This window comes from Oncorhynchus clarkii, chromosome 1 (genome assembly GCF_045791955.1).
Source record: "Oncorhynchus clarkii lewisi isolate Uvic-CL-2024 chromosome 1, UVic_Ocla_1.0, whole genome shotgun sequence".
Lineage (NCBI taxonomy): Eukaryota > Metazoa > Chordata > Actinopteri > Salmoniformes > Salmonidae > Oncorhynchus > Oncorhynchus clarkii.
The window spans coordinates 68,099,204-68,115,087 of NC_092147.1; the positions used below are offsets into that span (position 1 = coordinate 68,099,204).

Below are 15,884 nucleotides of genomic sequence, written 5' to 3' on the forward strand. Positions count from 1 at the left end.
TCCTAGAGATGCAGAGAGTTAAGGGGAGTCCGAGGGGGGAAAAGTGTGAGAGAAGGGCTTTTTGACCGGAGGAAGTATCCATCACTCCCCTGGAAAAGTAATCTCTCAAAAATAAGCCCTGCCTCAACTTTCACTCCGAACTCCATGAATCCATCAGTTTTAGTCACTGATGGTGGAGAACCACTTAAAAGGACTGCCTTACCTTTCTATTGTTGCCTGCCTGCGGTCATAATATGCTATTATTTGAAGGATGTGCTAGTAATCCCTTGCTGAGCTGTCTGTTATGTGTTTTGCCCAACAGGACCATGACCTCAGTGATGATACTGTGTTGAACCAAATCAACCTTGCTGAGCCTGGACAGTACCCGATGCCGGACCTCAGCGGTGAGGAGCAGGCCGTTATCCTGGGAGTCTGGTAAGACGAAACACTATGAACTAGTTAAGTCAGTCGCTTAAGCGATCTACATGGTTAGACTAGTAGTACTCAAAGTAGTACTCCAGAAATAAGCAACATGAAATCATCTTAAAAATCATAACTATGATTTGTGTCTATGGGCATGACTCTTCTAGTCAATTTAGAGCAGGGCTGTCAAGCATCCAGGCCGAATGGTGTTTTGAGTAAAAATATCAAAAAATATATTTTTACAGCAAGGAAATACATTTTCAGTGCGGCCCTCCGGACCACGTTGAAAACAGAGTGCGGTGCTCAGGGTAGAATTACTTTGACAGCCCTGGTCTAGAGTATAGTATGTTTTTGAATATTGCATAGTCAAGGGGTCAATTAGTCTTATTATAACACACTATGCCACTGTAACGGGCATGAGTCAGCATGGTTGCTCATGGTCACGTGATGATAGCCCCGCCTGCGAACTTCAAAACCACTGTCTGCCCTCGGCCCAAAAGGGAATTTCCTCTTGGTTTCACGATCTAAGACATTGGTTGCTCCTGTGGGAGACCCGGGTTCATACACTACCCATAATGCAATGCGCCACCCACCCAGTTGGTTTTGATAGTATGGCTTGGATGGCTACACCGTTGTAATTCTAGCTGAAGTATCTGGTTCTAAAAAGTGCTTTGTCATTCATCAAGGAACGAACACGACATCACCATGTAAACACATCACACTCCGGCCAGCTCAGTGAATATAACCCCAATGGTCAATAAAGGTCACCAACAGTCTCAATGGTCAATATCAAGACTGTTCCATTGTGAGACTAGATGTCAAGGGCTAGGAGGCCATTTTGTGTGGAATACAGTTAACCTTATTGACACTACAAGGATCAAATGATGGACATACCTATTATCTACGTCGCCAATAGCAATCAAGATGTCGGGCTAAAATAAGGATGGCTGTCGAACACAATCCTTCAACTGTTACAAAAGCAACCCCGTCATCCTCTTATGACCCATTTGATATAGTGGAATATATTTAAGCTTAGTCAAGGAGAAGGGTTAGCCAATGTTTTCCATTTATTAAACCAGACACTTAAACCAGCCACTAACATGATCAGTAAAAAATATGTACCACCCAAGTGGCAGGCGAGGGATAGGATGGAGAGGTCATGTGAAGGTCGACAGAGGAGGTCGTTTTGTTCTCAAGGGTGCGCTGGGAGGCCCGGTGATTGACGACAGTGGGCCGAACTTCTGTCCCCGTTTTCACTGCTCCACCGACTGGAAAGATGGTGTGTGTGTCTGGGGTCTGCTAGTTCTACCACTTTATTATAAACTGTTTTTAGTCTGCCTTCTTGCCCGTGTTAGATTCCTTTTTTCCCCTTCTTAAAGTCTGGTTGTCTGGGCCCCAGCCAAAGGGCCTTTTTTCCCCGAGTATAGTTTTTCAGTACTTTTGGAATCGGCCTCTCTCTCTCTACAGGGGAGAGGCCTATTCCAAATAAATGGAATTCAACTTTACCATTGTTAAAATCTTTTTAAAGATGCCTTTTTATTATTTAACCAGATTATGACAGCTCTTAACAGTATATCACTGTTACTATTGCTTCATTTCATTGCAGGTTTTCATGCTTTTAGGTTGCTTTTTTTGTGTTCCATTTAGGATCTGTTTTCCAAAGCCTCCATCTGATACGGTTGCTACAGAGTGATGTCTTTGCTCCTGGCGTTTTCTATGCTTTTCTCCCCCTCCCGAGAGGTGTCAAAATGAGGCGATGGTGAGGCCAACAGACTCTCTCCTCCTCTGTCTGTCTCTCTCTTTGCTTAGGAGTGAGTCAGAGGGATTTCAGAGTTCAGGGAGTGCTCTCACTCTCCGCCTCTCCTCCAAGCTCACTGTGACAGATGCCAAGAGCATGAGCGGCACAGGAAGGGACAAAGAAGGGTATGGGTGGGGGGAGGTGGAGTGAGCGAAGGGTAAACTGGAGAAAGGGATGAAGGGACACAGAGGGGAAAGGGGGTAGGTAAAGTAAAGGGAGAAAGGGTAAGAAAATGAAATGTAGAGAGGGGACGAGATTATTGTAGAGGGAATACTGTGGTCCAACTTCATTAGCTCTCATTGTATTGCGCGATAGGGGTGGACCTTGCCCCCTGAGCATGGTGGGTGGTACACGCCCCCCCCCCTTCTGCTTTTTGTCCTCTTTTGGTACTCTGGTGCTTTGCCCCTCTCCTATCTGCTCCAGGGGTGAACCTCAGGGCTGTGTGCTGTATTAACCACACCTCTGCCTTGGGTTGGACACAGGGGGAGTATCCGGTGTTACTCATGACTCCTCTTCACCACTTGGCCGTCATCAATGTTACAATTGTTTCTCCTCACAAATTCCATCTCTCTGTAAATTCCCTGTACTCTAGAGACGGTCGTATCAAAGAGCATCGCTTCCTTCTGCATCGCTTCCTTCTGCATCGCTTCCTTCTGCACCGCTTCCTTCTGCACCGCTTCCTTCTGCACCGCTTCCTTTTGTCCCTTCATTTCCCTCCCTCCAATGGGCTAGGCCCTAGAGGAGACTCCTGCCACACAGGAGCTCAATGACCCTATAGTGCAGAGTCAGTCTACATGTTGTGGGAATACAACCAACCCAGCTACACGTCATCCTCTGGGGCCACATTTTGATGTCTCTCTTTAATTGGGCATGTGTGAGAAGGCTGGTTAAGTCTTCATCTCGCCTCGCGCCTGTTAAGTGACTCAATTGTAGGCGTGGAATAATTAGAAAACATAATTCCGCTGGGCTGCGATAAAAATGGATTGACTGATCGTTGAAAATGGATTAACCGCTGGTCTCAGGAGGGGGATTGGTGTGGGTCATGTGAGGGGGAAGCACACCAGCTTCCCGCTTATCTGTAACGGAATACTACACCCGACAACCCCTGTCGCCATGGTTAATAATTACTGAAACTCCCTGGAATTCTGTGCCATGCAGTTTTGGGGTAAGAGAAACCATCCTTTGTGATTTGAATAGCAGACATGTCATCTTTTTGAGTTTTCCCCTTTAGTCTGCTGAATGTCCAAGGATGCTTCCGACAACTCCCTTCTCTCTGTGGTCCAGTGACCATGCAGAACTGCTGAGAGGTTTTCAAAGCACTTTTTAAAACTCCACCTACAGTACCTGCATAACGCTCAATGTGTATCCCTTCAACCCTCCAAATGACCCTGACCAAATCCCTTTGTTGTCAAGAGGGATTGGTGTGCATGTTTAGGGTGTAGCCGTGGAAAGGAGAGGTGAATTAGCCACAAAACAATGGTGTGAAATTAGTCTTGGCTGGAGGGGGTCTAAATGTGGATGTCAAGTCAATTCTGCACGGTAGCATTTAGGCTTGTTTGGAGCTGCCCGCGCGCACACACTGACACATCCTCTTTAACGGCATCTGGTCAAACATCCCAGAGGGGAAAATAGCAGAGTGTAAAGGTGATAGTTGTTGTTGAGGAACCACTCTTGCCAGATTGAATGTCTGGCCTGTTATCTTTGACTGGGTTCACAGACCATCTTTTCATGGGGTGGAAAAGCGAGAGAAAGATGAAATCATTGTAAAACACCCAACTCCAATATATAAGCTTAATATAGTGCACCGATGCTGTGTTTATATCAAATACATTCCTCCCGATACCTTTTTGAGTTTTGTTGCCATTCCTCTGACTTGATAAGTTGCACAGGATAAAAGGTCACATCTATGCACCAAGTCAAACGGCACAGATTCAATACTAGTCACGTGTGCATTCATCACACACACACACACACACACACACACACACACACACACACACACCAGTGTATACACAAGCTCGCACTCACATACTTGATACTGCACTTGTGTAGAGTATTGGGAGTCTACCACTTCTAGCCATGTGCTCCTCCTCTCCCCTACCATTCCCAGGCGTAGTGTATCAGCCAGTTCACGCCGTTCCACTGAGATTTGGGAATGTGACCCAGTCTGGATTATCCCTTCTCTTCCCTGGACTTGGGTTACTGCCATTCCTGGGGGCCTGGCAACTCCCAGTCACACCTGCCGGCAAAAAACAACAAAGGAACTAGATGTCAATGGCGCTGGCTGGTATTGGTTTCTCTACATACTGTATGACATTACCCAGAATGACTGCACCAGCCTGGCCAAAACCCACTGTTGCCATTCTCCATCCACCTCCTACCCATAATGGACCTGTGGACTACAGGCCTGGTGACAGAAAACAATTACGGACAGCAATTCTGTCATCAAATCCGTGTTTGTAGATCCCCCGTTAGTCAGGAAACCAGGGCCAGATCTTTCCTGTTTGCAATTATTCAGTGACTGTTCTAAAAGGTTTTAAGAATAATGTCCGTTAAAGATCTGTCCTTCATAACTGGGGAGTAAATATACCTTTTTAAATAAACAAACTGTTCTCATAGAACTTGGTGCAGCACCATTACATTGTCAGAAATTGTAAGTGTAATCAAAAAAGTTCAGTCAACCAAAGGACTAAATAGGTGAAATTGCTTGATTTCTTTGGTTAAATCGAATGTGGAAGAGGAAACCATAACAGCTGTTCAAAAGGAATGAAATATGTAAATATTTTTAGCTGGTTTGGCATGGTTCGTGATTTATCATATAAAAAATTCCTTTAAGTGACCGGATTCATTTAGTACTATTGAAGGGTTCCAAGAGAACCCTGCGAACTCTGTGGCTTTTCCACAGGTCACTCCACACACACACACACACACACAAAAGATGGACAGCTCTCACCTGGCAGACTATGCTCAACTATGTTTAAGTGGGAAAATAATAAACACAATTTGTAAAGGAGTGCTGCTTATTATTGAATCTAATTTTCCTGAAATCAAAATCCTCTCTGGTCTGGAAAACAGACTCCCCTAACACCCCCAACTTGACTGCTCCCCACCTGCCAAAACCTGCTCTGGTTTTGTAGCTGGCCACAGAAGTTTCCATTCAGGCTTTGGTTTTCTACCTTTTACGGGTGTATCTCAGTAGTCTAAAATGGCTGCTTGACAAGTGAAAACTAATTCTTGGTAGCCATTCTCCACATTGCTTTCATTTTAGTGTTTTCAGATCAGTAAAATGAAGGAGAGTAAAACCACTCTCTGGCCCTCTGCCTTGTCTAGGTCACAGTGTGTTGTGCCCATGGGAGTATTGTCCACCTGCCTGATGCTGATTGGCCAGGCAGGCACATGGCTGAGGGATTGCAAAACCACTCTGAACTGTTAATCAAAAAGAACAAACGCAATTAATTCTGAAACCAATCGCCCCTCAGACGGTGCAGTGATGTACATGTAGCTGCCAAAATAAAGGAAACCCCAATATAGTGTCGTATTTGGGCATTGGATCACCATGAGCCGCCAAAACAGCTTCAATGCGCCTTGGCATAAATTCTTGTCTGGAACTTTATTGGAGGGATGCAACACCATTCTTCCACTAGTAATTCACACACACCCTTAAAACTTTGAGATCTCTTCTTCCAGCCATGGTAGCCAAAATAATTGGCAACTGGGCCTTTTTTATCCATGACCCTAAGCATAATGGGGTGTTAATTGCTTAATTAACTCAGGAACCACACCTGTGTGGAAGCACCTGCTTTCAATATACTTTGTATTCCTTTATTTTGGCAGTTACCTGTAGATGAATGTTCTCATAGACTCGGGGACAATGAAAGCCCATTCTATCATAGCACAGGCAATTCTGTCTAATGGCCAATGCACTGATGGGTCGTCAACGAAATGAACAGTAGCACTTGACTGTTAATAAAGCAATACATAGGAAAATGAATCACGTTGGAACATCAATGTACGGGAGAACACTGTACTCAATAGGGGGAAGGCAGAGACGGGCTTGTATCTGATTTATAACTTCATGTTCATCAGTGTGTCATGTCTCTGTCTTGCAGCACTGATTTCCAGAAAAACAACCCAATCCATAAGCTGACTGAAGAAGAGCTCCTGGCCTTCACCTCAGTAAGTCCTGTCTCACCATGTTTAGTTGTAGCATTTCCTCTGAAATGTTGTGAATGTCCTCAACTAAGAAACCTTGCTCCCTGTCTTCTAAATGGGACATTTTTAGCTTTGAGCGGTCCACCACTTAAACCACAGCAAATGTTTCATTTTAAGTCCCTTACGTATTTGGTTCCGAGTGAAGGGGGGGTCACAGAATTATCGGAATCTAAAATATGTTGGAGGCTAGTTTGAGGAGGAGCATGCAGGCTTGTCTTATTTATACCCTCCCTCTCTTCCCTTTCTCCTTCCCTCCCTCCCTAATATGGGAGTCATGTCCCCTCATCTCACTATTTCCTATTAATTCATCCCTCCCCACAGCGGGCACTAGCCCCTTCCCCACCCCTCAGTGCTCTGCACATTCCCTGGCAATCTCCAGCATTCTCTATATACGGTTTGTGTTATGGCAGACCGATGCCAAACAACCGTGATAGTTCCCTCAACATTTACACCTTCAATGCATTGTACCAGCTCCTTGTACACTACCTATGCTCTTACGTGTACTCTAGCTTTCTCTTTTGCTCCCCCAGCCTTGTCCTCTCCCCAAGCCCAGTGTCTGAGAGGTACGTAGCTGCAGGTGTGTACTGCTTTGGCTCTCTGCTCTCATCTGTGTTTCACCGCAGGGAGTTGTAAAGGAGAGGGACACAAGGGCCGTGCCTTGGCTGCTTTTGTTGTCATGGCTAGTTAATGTTTCCCCCTTTTTTGTCCACTGGCAAATCACAGAAGTGTGTGTGTGTGTGTGTGTGTGTGTGTGTTTCTGTTGGGAATCAAAGGATGTGGCAGGCATCAAGGCCTCAAGTTGCTGCTTCAATCATATCGTTTCCACATGGAACTCATCAGACCTGCTTTCTCCCTCTTTCTCTGTCCATCTGTTCTACCTGCACTTTTACAGCAAAATAAAGATGTATATTTTCCTTAGAGTAATGATGCCATCAAAAAAAGAAGAAATCGTAGCATTAAACAAGTTGCGTCAATGACCTTGAGGCAAGTAGGGTTCGATTTGCTTGTCGACCTGCACTGTGTCCTGAAGTAACATTTGTGATTAGTCTTGCTATGCCTTCACTCATTCGGCATACTCATAGTGCACCATACCAAAAAAATCAGCTCGGCACCAAAATATATTTACGGTAAATGGCAGGTCAACATTCAACTTCCTTCATTGTGATGTCCTAACACCCACCTTGCTGCAATGTTGTCCACTACATTCCACTGAATTGCTTTTTTGGACCCATTGCAATGCAAAAGCAATGTCTGCAGTGTAGTGGTCTTGTATTCACTGTAAGTAATACAGTATTTCATTGTTTTGTTTAGCAGACTAAGGGCTTTTGTAAAGTACTACCTTCTGCCTATATTTGATGCCATTCATAATTCACGTCACTTCGTCTCATAATGAATTACCTTCTCAAATGTGTACGGATGTGACTTAGCCATAGGTATATGTTTCTAACTCTCCATCTTTATTACCTCCGTCAGTTTACATGTACTATATATTACATGCAGTAAGTCTACATGCAGGAACTTAATCCGCTATCCCTTTTAACGCTCTGACTGTGCAGTGGAAGTGAGACTGATATCATTTTACCTCTATATTATGGGATAATTTGCTCTATTGTTTGCGCTTGTCTTTGGTTTAATTTCCCCAGCTTTCCTTCATTTATTTCTAAATGATTCCCTTTCCCTTCACCACAGCAACAGAAAGGCGTTTGCACTCATTAGGAGTCCTCCAATGCCTATTATCTGGAAAAGAAGCACTGCTAACTCAGACCTGATTGAAGCATGATATCTCTATATCCTTGGGATGGGGAGAAGGGGCCCCAGTCTCTGGAGTTTGGCACTGAGCCGCTGCACTGAGGAGAATGTCTTAAACAAACAGGGGTTGATGCCATCTCTCAGCTTTACGTCTTGGAAGTGAATGGTATTATTACTGGAGCGGCTGCCAGAAGATACCTTATCCAGACTAAGAGGATGCAGCATCCCACCCACCGTCTGAACCCGTAACCTCCCTCTACCACCACTCCACTCTGCAGCCCCAGGCTCAGGTGGATGCATGGTTGTCCCATTGTGATGGGAAGCGATACTAATCCTGAAATTATCCCAAGCACTGCAGAGAACAGGGATGGGTGCGGTTTCTCACAGCTGTGGTTTTCCATTGCTGCAACTCTGGATGTTTTGCAGTTTTGGCATATGTTTCAAAGTCAAGTCAAACTCCTTTTTTCAACACCCATAAGCTTGTTCTGAGATGTTCCTCCACTTCAGAGACGTCATGTTCTGTAATCAGATAGCCTAGTTGGCCGGCCGAGCTAGTAGCCTTTGGAAGAGCTCTGTGAGGGTAGGGTCTATTCAGGGCAAAGACTGCTCTGCGCGGAAGAAACGTGACGGACAGGAAATTAAAAGAAAAATAAATAAAATAAAACAATTCTATTGAGGCTGACCCAGACACTGGCATCGCCTGGGGCCAAAATCTATTTTTTGCTGTTAAAGCTCAGTCTCTGGGGGGAAAAATCACTTTCTGAGATCTGTGAATTTAAACATTTGCTTCCTGTGAATGTGCAATGGCACATCTCAGCATCTGTATACTGGGCGACTCTTCTAGCCAGGCAGGGTAGAAAGGCAAGGCAAGTCAAGTTCAGGGAATTGTGTGTCCCAAAGCTCTGGTGCTACCATCACTAGCATGTTTACATTGGCCTGGCAAATATTAGAGCCTTCTCACTTTTCTGTACATTTTCTTCCCATGTATAAACCAGGTTAAAAGTAGTCGATCTCCGACTTCCTCTCTACCAGTGGATTTAAACCTGTGGTCCGCGGGGGTACTATATGTGGTCCGCACATTTTTTAAAACTTTTCTTTCCCCCATCCAGACACAAGTTGAGTATACACTGTGTATAAAATATTAAGAACACCTTCTTAATATTGAGTTGCGCCCCCCCCCCCCCCCCCCCCCCAGAACAGGCTCAATTTGTCAGGGCATGGACAGTGTCGAAAGTGTTCCACAGGGATGCTGGCTAATGTTGACATCAATGCTCTAATGCGCCTGGCACCTACTACCATACCCCGTTCAAAGGCACTTAAATATTTTGTCTTGCCCATTCACCCTCTGAATGGCACACATACACAAACCGTGTCTCAATTGTCTAAAGGCTTTTGGAGTGCCAATTTATCTTACCATTTCTACCGATCTGCATGCGTGCCAGTTAGGATTTTCATATGCATGTTTTCGTTGAACAGTTCATTTCTTTTATAATAATGTCTTCGTATCTCAAAATCATTTTCATGTGACTAATCTTTCATGTCAAAATCTAAATCCATATTATACAAATCTAAAAGTAACTTATTGCCATGGCAAAATAGCCTACATAAATACAACAAATATAAACATTGCAGGTAGAAAATATCCTGATACAAAATAAATTACATTGGCTAAGCATCACTTCTCTGCAAGGAACTTGAAACATAGTGCAATTCAGGCTGGACCAAGTTGATACAATCAAACTTGCAACATTGTATAGAATATTCTGAACATTCAGTTTCCTGCTCCGGACAGACACAGCTGTAGACTATTTGCTTAAGGGATAAAAAGTAATCGGGTAGGCCTATTTTGACGTTTTCACAGGAACCGTTTCACGCTGAGATGTTATCGAGGGAGAGAGCTGGGAAGATTTTTGAAATAGTCTACATTGGTTAGCCTACAATTTGGGTGTGGGTTATTTTGCTCTTCGCTCGCATTGTACAGCGCCATATATTCCTAACGGAAACCCTGAGGGTTTTGTTTTGAAATTCTTGGAATAGGAACACTATAATATTAATCAAATTAATTAAGCTACATTTCTTACAATCAAACCCATATACTATGTTACAATTTTTATTTTATTTTAAATTCTCTCATACAACCAATATTAAAAACAGTCAAATGCTTCTCAAAGATGCCCTTTGGTGGTCAAACTTGCACTAACTAGCATTACTGGCAACAATGACTGACACCTAAATAACGTGCCAAAGGATTTTGCGGCAGCCCGCAAGCTGTGTTGCGGTACGACATAACTTTTATAGAAAGAACCACTGAATTGTCATTCTGAATGGATGGAAAAACAGACATTTGCTTGCAGTTTGAGGTGAAGAAAAACTTACTTTGAGAAGCTACACAGCTCATTAGTGGTGGTGGTGAGTTACGACAATCAGAAATACTTTCAGATCCCCAAATGGGCACATTTTATAAGCCTACGTTTGCGCGCAGGCCAGGTAGCCTAGGTCGTCTTCTATGTGTAATCACGTGCGCGTCCTTACTCAACATTGACTGGAGCGCTACAAACAAAAGACAATTCATAAATTGACAACTTGTAAATGGAATGAAATACACAAACTTGTTTCTCATAAGTGTAGCCTAGATTGTCAGAGTGGACATGTTGTTTGCAGAACGCACAATGAGAACTGTAAAAGACTGTAATAATAATATATTGGACGCCTTAACAGAAATTACGGTAACCAGACTAACATTGTAGATTCTAAATTATTGGAATTAACGGTAGATGTACTACTGGTGTGCCATCCCCGCGGCCTCCGCAATGGACCAGTCCACTCAAACAGGCGTGAATCAAGACTTATCATAACTTTTTTAGTTTTTTGTTAACTGCTCGACTAAATTCTCGGTCGACTAACAGCCTATCGAACAAACAATTGACCAGACTAAATGGGGTCAGCACTATTACATTCACTGATAAAATTGAGTCTTAATTTGACCGCTAAGATATTTTCTTAAATTCAGCACCTCCACGAATGGTGGTCATAACTTCTGCTGGCTATTTGGTAGTTCCCGGAACGGAAATGGGTTGGGAACCGCTCACTGCTCTAGACCTTTTCAAGGGCATTTGACATTTCTATCCAAATGTTCAACTTGGCCATCACAAAGTCGATGCTTGATCACAAATTACCAGCAAGAGCAAAGTGTTATATGTCGAGTCCTGGGGATGAAGTTTCAAAGCATTGGATGAAAACTCCTTTATGCCATCAATGAATCCAGGAAAGTAGGTTTGGTGGTGATCCACAAGTGCCCAACATAGACCATCCACTAAACGGCCATTCTGGACAAAAATCAATGGCTTTTTGTCACTCGACAGATGACAGAGATGACTGCCACTTTACTGTCTCATGTTTAAATTCATGGAATGTCCTATTTTATGGGGAGGAGGGAGTCCAAAAATAACCTACCCATTGGTGCATGGCGGGAGGTGAGATTCATAATTCACCAGGGACACCGCTTTTTTCTCTTCTGTCAGATTACCTTTTGGGGGAGCGCTGGAGGAAACCGTAAACGATAGCGCAGCTGATCTAGCACTTCTGCTGAAATTAAACCCCAGAGACATTTTCACAGTGCTGGTCGTTAAGTGCTCAAAAGACCGTTTTTAAAATGGTCAATTTGTAGGGGTCAGAGTTCAAATGTCTGCCAGTAAATGGAACTGCTCATAGTTCCTCATGTTATATGATGAGGAAGTATTCGTAAACTATGTGTATAGCTGGTTGAGTCGGGGTGCGTTATGCCTGAAGAGGCTGTAGTTTTCCATTGCAGGTGTCGACAAAGCTCTGTGGGGTTTGCAGAATTTCTGTCTATCATGAATTCTGCTCTGCGTTCTCATCCATATGAGTACAATGCCTAACATATATTTGAATTTAAAGGTAAGTGCTTAGGATCTGCCTGTGTGTTGATATTGCATCCCAGCAATTTTAAACCTAACAAGCTGCAAGTGAGCAATAAACTGCATCATCCTATTAAGAAAATAAGAGGAGCATTGTCAGTTGCCTTGAGTTATTGGAAGTGGTGGAGAAAGTACCCAATTGTCATACTTGAGTAAAAGTAAAGGTAACATAATAGATAATGACTGAAGTGAGTCACCCAGTAAAATATTACTTGAGTAAAACTCTAAAAGTATTTGGTTTTAAATACACTTGAGTATCAAAAGTAAAATGATTAAGCAAACCAGACGGACAGCCAGGGACACACTCCAACATCATTTACAAACAAATCATTTGTGTTTAGTGAGTCCGCCAGATCAGAGGCAGTAAAGATGACCAGGGATGTTTTCTTGATAAGTGTGTGAATTGGACAATTTTCGTGTCCTGCTAAGCATTCAATATGTAACGAGTACTTTTGGCTGTCAGGGAAGAAAAAAAGTATTGAATAAAAAGTACATTTTCTTTTGGAATGTAGTGAAGTAAAAGTAGTCAAATATAAATAGTAAAGTACCGGTACCTCAAAGTTAAATAGTTATTTCAAGTATTTTTACTTAAGTACTTTACACCACTGGTTATTGGTAATACAGAAATGTTTTGCAAAATGAATTAAATTGTGTAAAATTGTCATTATGAGGTCTATAGTTATGCCCTTGGAGGTCCCTAGACCATTATTTGATACCTCCCATTGCAATATTACCCAAAAGGTAATGATCCAACAGGCCTCAGCCTGAGCACCACTCCCTATGGTGTCTGCTCAGCTCCAAATTTGATCAGACACTCCACATCCCCTCCTATCTGAGAATAGAAAACTGTGAAGGTGTCCTGGCCTGCTGCACTGTGCTGGTGATGTGTTCGATGTTCTAGTCCATAGCCCGGCTGGGTTCAACTGATCCCAACGTTGGCTCGGTGTGCCTGGACAGCCTTAATGTTTTTCCTCTCGTGTCAGCACTTCTTGTCTCTATCTGGTGACAAGGGCTTGAACTTCCACCCATGAGTGTGTTGTCAAGCTGAGCTGTTTGTCAGTGATTCTCTTCTTATAATTGTTGAGGTTTGCGACGGGCTCTGTGGACCCATGTTTTATTTTCCAAAACTGTTTGAACAATGATGGCTGGCCACGTCATGAGGTCTTGAATTGGTTTTTTTCCCTGTTCCGGATCTCCTTACCCCCCCCCCACTAGGGCTGATCTCGCTAACAAAGGCAGGCCAAGTGCAGTGTTGCCAACGGGCTCAGTTTTGTGATGCTTACATGAAATGTCAAACAGATGGATGTAAAAATAGACTGTTTTATAGAATACAATGAACATATGGGCCAATTTGAGCATACTCTAAGGTCTGCATAAACATAGTGTGTGTATATAGGCCATATTACAACCTCCATAGGTGTTGATCAGTGACTGGTGGTTCTGGAGACCAGTCAACATAGGACTCCGATATCAATTTCAGCACAGCCTCAGAGGTCCTGTTGGAACAAAGTGATATCCTTTTCAAATGATATGGTTGGAGCAACATGGGTTTGTAGCTAAATCCATCATGCACTGATCATCCCTGATCTAGCCTCCGAGAAATAGACATGTTCTCCTAAATAAACTGTTGTCAGTAGTAACATTGTCTTTTCGGTGGAAGTCATTTTTTTTCTGCTGAAGGAAATATTTGATCTGTCTCTCACGCCACCCTCCCACCCATGGCCAGATGCGAGTCGATTGGGGAGGGTAGAGCAAGGTAGGAGAGTGAGAGGTGGAAGCACTAATTGATAGGTGAGAAAGGGAGTCAGGCGGTCGCATCCGTCCTCTCAGGCTGAAGACATCTGAATTTGTCACATAGCCCTACAGTGACTTCTTTTGAAACGTTGAAAGCGTGAAGGCCCTGTGTCTATGGAGAAGTAATTACTTGTGCTAAAAGCCTAAAGCTGCATTTGTAAACCACCTCAATAGGCCACAGCCATTGATTTTTGTTTTTGGTAAATGAAATGTCGAGGCCATGGTGATAATTAACTTTTAATTGCTATTGGATTGTAAACATTTTTTCAGAATTTGAATGACAGCCAAAGGCAGCATTTCAGCATGCCATGGCATTTCAAATGGTCAACTGTTTTTGGAACCGTCTTCAAGTTGTAAATGGAGGGAACGCTCAGTAAGTGCTAAATGATTGCTCACACCTTTGTCACGCATAATGCCTATGGTACTTGAAAGAGCATGCTTGTTCTTGGTTGAGTGGGTGGGGGTGCACGTGGTAGGGGTTTATAATATGGAAGTGTTGAGGGACCAGAGATGATTTACTATTTATTTTCCTCCCATTGGAGCATCCCTTCCTGACTGTGTGACTGACTTGATGGGCCACCCCACTGTCCAGACGATGGGAGCGGATCATTGTTATACACTTGAGCATTTCCAAACCAAGTCATTGTTCCATTATGAGGGAACAATACAAGCTTGTTAGAAAGTACACATGCTGTTGGGAAATTATGCTCTAGAAAGAAACCAAAGCTTTTCCTCCAGACATCAGAGGCAAATGAACAGCAAAACCAAAACAGTTGGTGCACCTCAAATGCACTGCACTTTTTTTCTGTAGACGGTTATGATAACCTCTTTAAATGCTTTTAACTTTTGTTTACATGGAGTTAACTCTTGACAACTGCCATACTTTGATTTTATATATACGCTCCTTTTAAATTTTTGGGGGGGAGAATGTGGCTGTCTAAAATAAATGTCCCTTTTATTCTGTCTGTGCAGTGAAATGAACAAAGAGCTGTCGATTTTATTTGTATTGTATTTTTTTTGGGGGGGGGGGGCATTGTTACATGATTCATTGGTAAAATGTTATTTTATTTGTGTTAAGTTCTCTCACCGTCAGCCTGGTGTTGATGTCCATCCAGCCTTTAGTTCATCTGAAACATTGGGCTGGCACCAGTAATCTCATTGTTGCTGGAATCCTCAGAGCGTCTGCTGGCTGTGTGAGCAGGCATCTTCCCAGCCTACATGTGGATCCAGGAATCTGCAGGCTGGTTAGATGGTTGTCACATGTCTGGCCCTCACCATCGGCACACTACTTATGTTAGCTTCCTGATGGTTGTCTGTTAACACCAAGCTATGGTTCATGTCTGTGTTTGTGACCGGTAAACTAATCTTTAACAGGGTACAGTAACTAGAGTGCCAAGACTACCATACTTACATTTTACCCAGATTGTGGTTATCAAATTCTTAATTGCTTGTCCACAATAATAAACATGACATCTACTGAGCTAAATTATAAACGCAACATGCAACAATTTCAAAGATTTGACTGTATTACAGTTCATATTAGGAAATCATTCAATTGAAATAAATTCATTAGGCCCTAATCCATGGATTTCACATGACTGGGAATACAGCTATGCATCTGTAAAAAAGTTAGGGGCGTGGATCAGAACCAGTCAGTATCTGGTTTAACCACCATTTGCCTCATGCAGCGCGACATCTCCTTCGCATAGTTGATCAGGCTATTAATTATGGCCTGTGGAATGTTGTCCCACTCCACTTCAATGGCTGTGCGAAGTTGCTGGATATTAGCGGGAACTGAAATGCGCTGTTGGACACTTAGATCCAGAGAATCCCAAACATGCTCAATGGGTGACATGTCTGGTGAGTATGCAGGCCATGAAAGAACTTGAAGATTTTCAGCTTCCAGGAATTGTGTACAGATCCTTGCGACATGGGACCAAAACGTGCTGAAACATGAAGGGGCGGCGGTGGATGAATGGCACGACAATGGG

At 43.3% G+C, this 15,884-nt stretch overlaps 1 protein-coding gene across 1 annotated transcript in view; it reads left to right on the plus strand.

Moving 5' to 3' along the window:
- The window catches only part of LOC139411241 (tetratricopeptide repeat domain 27), a 116,877-nt gene that overhangs the window by 47,776 nt on the left and 53,217 nt on the right, over nucleotides 1–15,884 (plus strand). The window contains exons 8-9 of the mRNA XM_071157277.1: nucleotides 302–414; nucleotides 6,310–6,376. Of these exons, the coding sequence (XP_071013378.1) occupies nucleotides 302–414; nucleotides 6,310–6,376 (180 nt within the window). The remainder of the gene's footprint in view (nucleotides 1–301; nucleotides 415–6,309; nucleotides 6,377–15,884) is intronic.